Here is a 10,036-nt window from a genome sequence, read left to right on the forward strand (position 1 = left end):
CCTTGAGTTTCCCTGGACATCAGCTGCCTACCAGGCACCAGTGAAGCTATGGGTTCTGTTTTGTCACGTAGAGGGCAGCGTTGAGACTGTTGGCATGGCGGTCCTGCACTAATTTGGGAAAAGAAGAAGGTTTCCTTGGTTACGTGACGTTGATGATGTCATGGGTCGATGTGGGAGGAGCATGGGTGACACATCAAAACAGGCAGCTAGCTGTCTTTCTTCATCACTGGTCAAAGAGCGACGGTAAAGTGAGGTTCAGCCTGGTTAAAAGTCAGCAAATTGCAAGGTAATAGCTAGTTGCCTTGCTCTAGAAGTCAAACAGACCGACAAGAAAAGGTGATTCGGTAAGTAAAAAGCAACATTTCATTTGGTTCAAAAGCTAGCCAAGGTTTCCTGTCAGAGTCAACGTTTGCCTAGCTAACGTTAGCTAACAAGCCATTAGCCTACTGTTTAGTCAGTTGTTTCAGTTCGAGTATGGTGAGTATGGTGGAAAGAGTGTTTACCCAGAGTACAATGTGTGCTTTGGTCACTGCAGAGTCATTTCTGCTTGGTTATGTAATGAACCTTGTGCGATCGAGAGCTTAATGTTAAGTATCTTAAGTTATGTAACGTTGTAGCTGGGCCTAGAGCTAGACATTTAGCTGGCTAACGTTACGTTACTTGTAATCAGAGCCATAGGTAGCCTTCCAGTGTTTTCTAGAACCAACTCAAGGCAACATCTTGAGTCAAAACACCAGTGAGTCATGTTTACGTTACAGCCCAGGCTGCCCAGCCCACTAACGTTAACATTACTCTCAACAACTAGTATCTAGTACTAGTACCTGTATCCTAATAACTTCATTAAAATAAACTATATACAGATAGGTGTATTTGTGTGTGTGTGTGTGTGTGTGTGTGTGTGTGTGTGTGTGTTTTTTACTGTTAGTAAAATAAAAGGCATACCTAGTTACTTAAACAATATTCTAATCATTCTGTAATTTATAAAGCAATGTAAAGTGATTTCATAGCCATCTAACTGTCATCTTGGTAGTTCGGGCAAGTCCCAGTGTCAGCAAAAGGCTTAGCCTCCAATTAAAATGAGTGCTTAACTACTGAATATTTGGGCGTGTGTTGTTGTCTCTGTCTCTGTAAGTTGTCTTACATAGGTGTTCGCTATCTAGTGATCATCTTCTGGCCAAACAGCTCTTTGACTGGAGCTTTAACCCTAATTTGTCCTCATGCCATAATATGAGTTCGACTAATCCGAATGTTGTATCTAATTAACATTGAGTTTGGATTTGCTTATTTCTTTGACTCTGATTTTTTTTGTCCCAAGGGGAAAACAAGTCTTAAGCTAAAGCTTTTGACATAAAGATAGGAAGAGAAGAGCTGACCACCCATTTTGGTGGTTGTATTGTCAGTTGACATTGACTTTAAATGCTAGTCTGCAGACACTGATAGTCAACACTAGCTCTGTCACAGTTTGTTTTGAACATCAAATCTCTGTCTTTCTCTCTCAGGGTGCTGAGATTCTACCACAGTTGGCTTGGCTATAGCAATATTGTGCAATGGAGTTTCCAGATCTAGGAGAGCATTGCTCTGAAAAGACCTGCAAGCGCTTAGGCAAGTATCCTTGGGAATGGACAACTATTTTTGCCTTCTGAGGTTTCTTGGGGGAAACTCAGTTCTGGTTTCACCACCCCCTTGAGTATAACATTGAATTTAAAACCTTGTTTGCCATTACAGATTTCCTTCCAATGAGATGTGATGCCTGTCAAGAGATTTTCTGTAAAGACCACATAACCTATGCAAATCACAAATGCATGTCATCCTACAAGAAGGTATTTGATTACATTTTTTGAGTAAAGATTTCAACTGTTGTACTCATGATTTATTGAACACATCTTTTAATTTAGCTCACATTTGTTTAATTTGTTTACAGCTTGTTTACAGCTTGTTTGCAGTATTCATGCCTTAAATTGCCCCTTGCGGGACTAATAAAGTTTTTTGAATTGAATTGAATTGAATTAATGTCAAAATCAGAGTACATTGTAATATCCTCATCTATTGAGCATTAATAATAACGTTGGTTGTGTCAATGTGCTTGATTATTCCTGTAGGACGTCCAGGTCCCTGTATGTCCTTTGTGCAACATCCCCATTCCCATTAAGAGAGGAGAGATGCCTGATATCAAAGTTGGTGAACACATTGATCGAGATTGCAAATCGGACCCAGCTCAAAGAAAGAGAAAGGTTTGTTGTTTGTTTTTTGATGCCGTTTTTGTAGAAGTATTTACCTTACAATGGACTAGGATTTAATCAAAACCAAAAATCAGAAATTATTATTATTATTATTTTTCAGATTTTCACAAATAAATGTTCCAAAGGAGGCTGTAAGCAGAAAGAAATGATACGTGTGACATGTGACCAGTGTCACTTAAATTACTGCCTTAAACACCGGCATCCACTGGACCATGAATGTAAGGCTGATGGCAAACCAGTCGCCAAATCCGGGTTGGTACCAAATTCCTAATGTCCGGCTGCACCCTGTCTGTATCTGAAGTGTCATCATCGGGATGGCTAACGGTTTGCTTTGCTTTTTCTCAGACATGCTGCTCTTTTGAGGGCCCAAGGTGCTTCCTCCATCACTTCCTCCGTCACTTCCTCTGGTTCTACTTCATCTGGTCAAGGACACTCCAGGCCTGTTTCTAATGGTGTGAGTGCAAATATCAGGAGCCACAACAGTGGGTAAGCAGTTCTGCTCCGTACTGATAACCAATGTTTCATAGAACATTGTGGTTCTAAATAGACCTAGATGTTTAGATGTTCACTAATTTAGTAGTTAAAGCTGAATTACAGGAGCATAATATTATGTTATATAACCAGTCCCCCCCTCTTTCCCCCCCTCAGCCCTGCCCCACGAATCCCTACTTCAGTTTCAGCCCCTGCAGCGCAGAATGTAATACCACCATCAGCATCATTTCAGGCTGGCCTGGTATGCAAACTGACACCACTTGCAGAAAATTCCATATAAATGACTATGTGACGATGTTCTGGTGAGAGAAATGTAAACAGGAGTGTGCTTGATGTTCCACTGTCATTGCAGACAGAAGAGCAGGCTTTACAAAGGGCTCTGGAGATGTCTTTGGCTGAGTCGGCACGCAGCGTTCAGCCAACCCTCAGGTGAGCAATCTTCATTAAGAACCATAATCCTGTATCTATCCTATTATCAGCCTAAGATTATTCACTCATAACCCACTCAAATAACTAAGCTACCTGCTCCACTTTCCATGTCTTTGTGCTGCTGTTGAGTGAATGGATTTGGGCACGCACCCAGCTACATAAAAAAAGAAAGAGTTAAAATTACTATTTTGAGTGGCAGACTTGTTTGATTATTGATCGATTATTAATTTTGATAATCACTGAATTGTTTTAGTCATCTATCAAGTAAAAATGCCAAACATTTGTTGTTATGGTACCATGAATGTTAAACTGTCCTTGCTTTTCTCTATTTCATATAATTCTAATATTAATACTTTGTTGTTTTTTGGCTGCTGTTCAGACTAAATAAGCAGTTTGAGCAAGTCTGAATCGAAAGATTAATCGATAATGAACATAATTATTCGTTGCAGCTCCTAGTGCAACATATTCGTATAGTGAGATTAATATGTGAGAAGGGACCAGGAGTTTGGTCTGTGATTTCACCATCAACAATTCCACAATTGTACTAGTGCCCTGTGCATTCAGTACACGGTTGCTTTCTGGCTGAATTAATTTGACTTCATTCACAGTAGATGATAGCCTGATATCAGACTGACTTGTCAACTGGTTACACTAGAAGAGCCTCTCTCAGGGGATCTTTCTTTTCATCTAAATGAAACAAATGAATAAATCCACTTCAGATGCCTTACTTTATATGTTCTGTTTTGTTTTTCTTTGTCAGTCTCATATTCACGATCTTTCATGTTCACTGCAACATGTTGCCATCATAGCAGTCATATCTGATGGGGTGTTTTGTTTGTGTCTCAGCCCTCAGGAGCAGGAAGACCTGGCTCTGGCTCAGGCTCTTGCTGCCAGTGAAGAAGAATACCGACGCCAACAGCAGAGACAACAGGTATCCGGAAAGAGTAGGCGTCAGTAGCATGCTAACAGGACACATCGAGGTACCTTGTCGCCATGGCATCCTATACTCTTTGAACATTCTCAAGTAAAATAAGGCTAACGACAGTTGAGTTGGATTGGCCATAGAGTATTGGGACAAATCACGGTGGGCTGGTAGCTCTGTGGGCCACTTGAGCACCCACCATTTATTTTTTTTATTTTTTTTGATCGGCACGCTATACAAAAACAAAAGCGAGAGAGATGCATCTTCGGCACACTTTGATTATGCACCACCCTACATAAAGGGGGCTGGTCAAAGGAGGGACATAACAGGTTTACTAGCTCATAACATATAAGCTATAACACATAGCTACAAATTGTAATTCTGTATGTGTTTTTAAATTAGCTACTTGCATATCTAAACTGAAGTTAGCTTCTGATTCGCAGCTTCCAACTAGCAGCAAATTCTTCCTCATTCGCGCCGCCCAGGGCAAAATCATATCTACTCGCCCGTTTGCATTGACTTTGTATGTAATCTCGTCATGCGAATTTGCGAAAATCGCCCCGGTATGACTGCTCAGTTACAGTACTACTTATGAAAAAGTGTTGGACATCATAGCAAAAAGGCTTAACGCTGTTTAAACATACTTTTAGACTCCAGAGACTCATTAAAACATTTCAGATTTGTGAAACTTTTGTTCTATTTGTGAAAGATAGAAAAAAGGGGGGATTTCACTGATACTTATCCATCCAGACCACATTATGACTCCCATACAGTGTAACATTTTAGAAATGTTATTTAATTGCATCTCCTACTGTACGAGTAAATCATCTGCGATGTAAAGCCAAAGCTCACGAGTCATGTGGTCGCAGTGTACGTGTAAAATAGAAAATAAAGTGGTTTGTCTGCCCTGTGGACCGTTCTGGCTATTGACATGTCAATAACGATTTGTTTGAAAGCTCCGAGGCAGGTAGCAAGGCTCATATAAAACCTCGCTCTGTCCCTCTCTCTCTCTCACACATGAAAGACAGCAGCTCCGACAAATTTCACAAGCCAATAACAAAGATAAATCCGAACAAAAAATAGGCAGCTGGAGATGCCAACTTTGTCTCGTTCCTATTGGTCGTGACGTTGCCACAGCTTGACCAAACTGTCAGGCACAGTGAGAAAAAGGAACTGAGCTTGGGGAATCGTTACTTACTCTAGGTAAAAGTAGAAATACTGCAGTCTAAAAATAATCCATTACAAGTAAAAGTCCTGAATTCAAAATGTTACGTAAGTTAAAGTACTTAAAGAAACAAAAGTAAAAATAGTCATTATGCAGTGTAATATTATTACACTATAGTGTTTGTATCACTACATGTGAGAGCATTTTAATGTTGTAGCTACTTCATCAATGTGGAGCCATCTTTAGATACATTAATAGTACTGTTAACAGTACTTCATCTTATTATATAAGTGTATCATGTGTTTATTGTTTACTGTTACTAGAAACAGCATGCACCTTTCTATCCTACCGTACCTCGTGGTCGTCCTCCTCCTTCCCGTCCTCCTCCTTCCCGTCCTCCTCATCGCTAATTTCTACCATCCCTCATTGGTTTCTCCTTGACATATGCAGCTCCTTCCTCCTCTTCATCGCTCAGTTCTACCGTCCCTCATTATTCCACGGCAGCGTTAAACTCTGTCTGCTCTGTTAGTGTTACGGTAGCCTAGACTCTAGTATCCATCCATGATGCTTAGAAGTGGTGATATTAAGTAGGGCTGTGGCGATTCACTTATCTCCCGATTCGATACTATCACGATTCTTGGGTGCCGATTTGATTTATATTGCGATTCTTAAGTATTGCGATTCTACGATTATTGCGATTCGATATTACGATTTATTGCGATTTTTGTTTATTTTTTTTTATTTTTTTTTCAGTTTGTTTGCTTTTTTACACTAGATTAGAACATGGGAAAAGTTGAATCATACACTAGAGACTGTATATTATATATCATGAGTAGGGCTGGGCGATATAGTTAAAAACAGGGGTGGACTGGGATCATAATTCAGGCCGGGCATTAGATACCAAGCAGGCCAGGCCGATATGGGCCGACGCGCGTGAAATTTGGGCCGTTTGAAGCCCAATTTGGGCCGTTTGAAGCCAGATTTGGGCCGTTTGAAGTCCAATTTTACAATGAGATGCACCCACTTTAACCCTGAAGTGTAATTATTACTTCAGACTGACTAATAAAGTAATAAAACCACTAGTAAACCAGTAGGCGGCGCCTGGCCTGCTGTTCAGTGAGTGGCCTGACTGCAAGCACCCAAAAAAAAAAAATTTTAATTTTTTTTGCGATTATCGATTCTGGAATAAAAGATCGATTCAAATATCGTGACATTAAAAATCGCGATACTTAGGTGAATCGATTTTTTCCCCCACCCCTAATATTAAGGGCTGCTGTGTTTATGTGTGTCAATGAGGCGGGGGTGGTGTGGTGTATTATTCATAGGCTGGTTGAGGTGGGCTGGTCCGGGTAAAAAGGTCCAGGACATTTTGAATTTTGAATTTTTAGTCTGTTAAGCTCATATTGGTGGTAACTCTGGGTTTCAACTTTCATACTTTTATGACACACTCCTTTTAATATTTGTATATGATGAAATTTATGTTGCTATCTGTGTTTTCTTTGTTACAGACCAGAGAGACCAAGCAGTCAAGCTGCAGCCTTTCCTAAACTCAGACTGCTGTGTAGACCACCAGCTGCTGCCACCTATCTACTAGATACATACCGCACATATGGGATAGCAGTGTCCAGCAGCACCGCATCACTGACTCTTACATTAAAGGAGCATTCTTGGAAATTGCTGAGATATTACAGCCTTCTATTTAAGCACATACTTTCCCAGCAGGATCTGTCATTTCTACCAATGATTTGCTCTGTACATATTTTATATGCTGATCTTGAAACCAGATATTACCACAAATGATTCTTGAATAAAGTATTTAAAAGATGCACTCTGAGACACACTTTGATTTAATTCTGAACGGATCAGACTTCAAACACAATGGGCCCTATCTTCGCAAAAGCGGTAATTTACCGTTTGCGCTCGTTTAAACGCTGTGCAATGCAGATTGGGGGTGTGCACAAGCGGATGCCTGTTATAATTGTACTGGACCTAGGCGTGCCAGATGCCAAACTAGGCGTTTCAGTGCAAAAATGTGGGAATAGATGGCATTATCCTATCGTCAGCAGCGTGCAATTACTTTGTGCTAAGAGCTTTTAAAAGCACTTGAGACATGTCAGAATGACTGCAGAGTGAATCTTTGCTTTCAGACTTAATTTTGTGACTGTGACAGGGATGGGGTGGATGATATTAGTTTCATTATAAAGGGCAAAATATGTAGCTTCAAAATGTTGCATTTAGTTGTGACTAACAGCTATGTGAGAGTCACGCTTCCAGGACGGCAAATTTAACTTTTTTGCTGAGTCATCTAATTGAATGATCCACAGTTCAGCCACTTGAGGTTAGTAGGACTGAAACCAACCACAGATAAAATCTATCATCTTTGAATGGTGGCTAATATTAATTTCCCATCCTGGCCCTTCTGAAAGACCATACTGCCTAGTCCCTAGTAGTCCATTATGTTCGGTTTACTAACTGAGAATATCAAAGCACAAGGCTATAGTGAAATGGCAGAAAAATGAAACAGCAGAACATAATACCAGTACTTCAGTTCACTACACATTTTGATATTCATTTGGATTATATGTCAAGATAAAGGTGATTTTTTTTTCACTATTTCCCTACCTACTTACCTGCTGTAGTAAAGAATTGTCTTGATTCACCAGTCATACAGGGTCTGAACACCAGGGGGCAGTAAGGCATCACAGGTGACATTTTCCTTTCATAGCAGGCTGGACGTAGACTTCACAGATTTGTGTTACCAATGGCTTGTGGTATTTTGCTACTGATGTCTCATATAGAAAATATTTCACCTGCCAGTTTGGCTTGAATAATTATGCATTTTGTTCTAATATGTTGCCTTTTATTGCCATGTGAATGATGGAAGAGCTATATGGAAATCTCTTGAACCGTTTGGTAATATTGTGGCATTATCAGGCCAAGGGCATTTACATAACTTAAATAACTGTAACAGAAGGTCCACAGCTCTCCCAACAGACTATTCTCAATGATCATGTCTGGATGCCAGTGATGTAGTTACATCAGTCATCATCGCACACTTAGTCAAAGTACATTGCAGATATTGTGTGGTGAGGAGTGACATCCTTTCTGCCTTAATTGCCTCCCTAGTGCATACGTTTAATTATAAAGGGCAAAATATGTAGCTTCAAAATGGTGCATTTAGTTATGAGTTATAATAATTGTTACAAAAATTGCCACACCCCTCCTATATTATGCAAAAAGGAGTCTATACCAGTTACCAGAGCAGATAAACAAAAACACAATGCAGGTTAACAAGACTAGAGGGCAAAAGCACCAAGGAAGGTGTCTAAGGAGGGCAGAGGACCTTGGTCTCAAAGGTCCTTTTTGGAACGAGAAATGGTTCTTCTGACATTACTCCTACCAACCATCTTTGACACCTTTATGTTTCTGCGTTTAAAGGCTTAGTCTCATTTTTATGAGTACGTACAATAACTCAGAAACAATACATGATAGAGATTAGATTAACTGATTAGATGCTGGAGCTCTTTTCTGCATAAATGTGCATATTAATGACGATTTTCTAAAGCTACTGTAACTCTTTAATGTACATTGTTCATATTAATACCATACAATGTTAGCTATGTGAAAACAAGGATGTTAATTTAGAGATATCTATTTAATGCATTATTAATGACCTAACTGGTTATGTTAAATATATATATCATGTTAATTAGGACGTCAGGCAGCTCAAGTGACTCTTGTTTCTCGGCAGGCTGAGTAAAACATTCTAAGGATTATAGAGGTATGAAATAATAAAGAAATTGTCTGTGGTTGCAGTGAAGGTAATTTCTCTGAGTCTAGCACACACTTCAACTAGGTGCATTGTATTATTTAGACACAGGCCACTTCCATTGCTCCCTGTCTCTAAGGATTGTCATCCAAATTTGTGAAGCTTGTTGAAGCGGATGGCCGCACCTGGGTCCTGCATGATGTGACGCACACACCTGGGTCCTGCATGATGTGACGCACACACCTGGGTCCTGCATGATGTGACGCACATACCTGGGTCCTGCATGATGTGACGCACACACCTGGGTCCTGCATGATGTGACGCACACACCTGGGTCCTGCATGTGACACACACACCTGGGTCCTGCATGATGTGACACACACACCTGGGTCCTGCATGATGTGACACACACACCTGGGTCCTGCATGATGTGACGCACACACCTGGGTCCTGCATGATGTGACGCACACACCTGGGTCCTGCATGTGACACACACACCTGGGTCCTGCATGATGTGACACACACACCTGGGTCCTGCATGATGTGACGCACACACCTGGGTCCTGCATGATGTGACGCACATACCTGGGTCCTGCATGATGTGACGCACACACCTGGGTCCTGCATGATGTGACGCACACACCTGGGTCCTGCATGATGTGACGCACACACCTGGGTCCTGCATGATGTGGCACACACACCTGGGTCCTGCATGATGTGACGCACATACCTGGGTCCTGCATGATGTGACGCACACACCTGGGTCCTGCATGATGTGACGCACACACCTGGGTCCTGCATGTGACACACACACCTGGGTCCTGCATGATGTGACACACACACCTGGGTCCTGCATGATGTGACGCACACACCTGGGTCCTGCATGATGTGACGCACACACCTGGGTCCTGCATGATGTGACGCACACACCTGGGTCCTGCATGATGTGACACACACACCTGGCTCCTGCATGATGTGATGCACACACCTGGGTCCTGCATGATGTGACACACACACCT

General features: G+C 41.3%; 1 protein-coding gene across 1 annotated transcript; it reads left to right on the top strand.

Annotated features, from left to right (window-relative positions):
- Positions 1-232: 232 nt before the first annotated feature.
- Positions 233-7,027, top strand: zfand2a (zinc finger, AN1-type domain 2A). Its single transcript, XM_083649902.1, has 10 exons — positions 233-344; positions 1,500-1,602; positions 1,726-1,820; positions 2,100-2,231; positions 2,341-2,492; positions 2,586-2,726; positions 2,889-2,973; positions 3,085-3,161; positions 4,008-4,092; positions 6,757-7,027. Exons 2-10 carry the CDS (start codon positions 1,548-1,550, stop codon positions 6,793-6,795), a joined length of 861 nt encoding a protein of 286 aa, XP_083506028.1. The 5' UTR covers positions 233-344; positions 1,500-1,547; the 3' UTR covers positions 6,796-7,027.
- The last annotated feature ends 3,009 nt before the right edge of the window (positions 7,028-10,036 follow it).

This window comes from Poromitra crassiceps (genome assembly GCF_964638095.1).
Source record: "Poromitra crassiceps genome assembly, chromosome: 13".
In the NCBI taxonomy this organism is placed as follows: domain Eukaryota; kingdom Metazoa; phylum Chordata; class Actinopteri; order Beryciformes; family Melamphaidae; genus Poromitra; species Poromitra crassiceps.

Excerpts from the sequence above, each read along its gene's own strand:
- zfand2a (XM_083649902.1), top strand. The coding sequence starts at position 1,548 with ATGGAGTTTCCAGATCTAGGAGAGCATTGCTCTGAAAAGACCTGCAAG. Across the intron at positions 2,493-2,585 it reads AAACCAGTCGCCAAATCCGG|ACATGCTGCTCTTTTGAGGG; the intron begins GTTGGTACCAAA and ends GCTTTTTCTCAG. Across the intron at positions 2,974-3,084 it reads CATCATTTCAGGCTGGCCTG|ACAGAAGAGCAGGCTTTACA; the intron begins GTATGCAAACTG and ends CTGTCATTGCAG.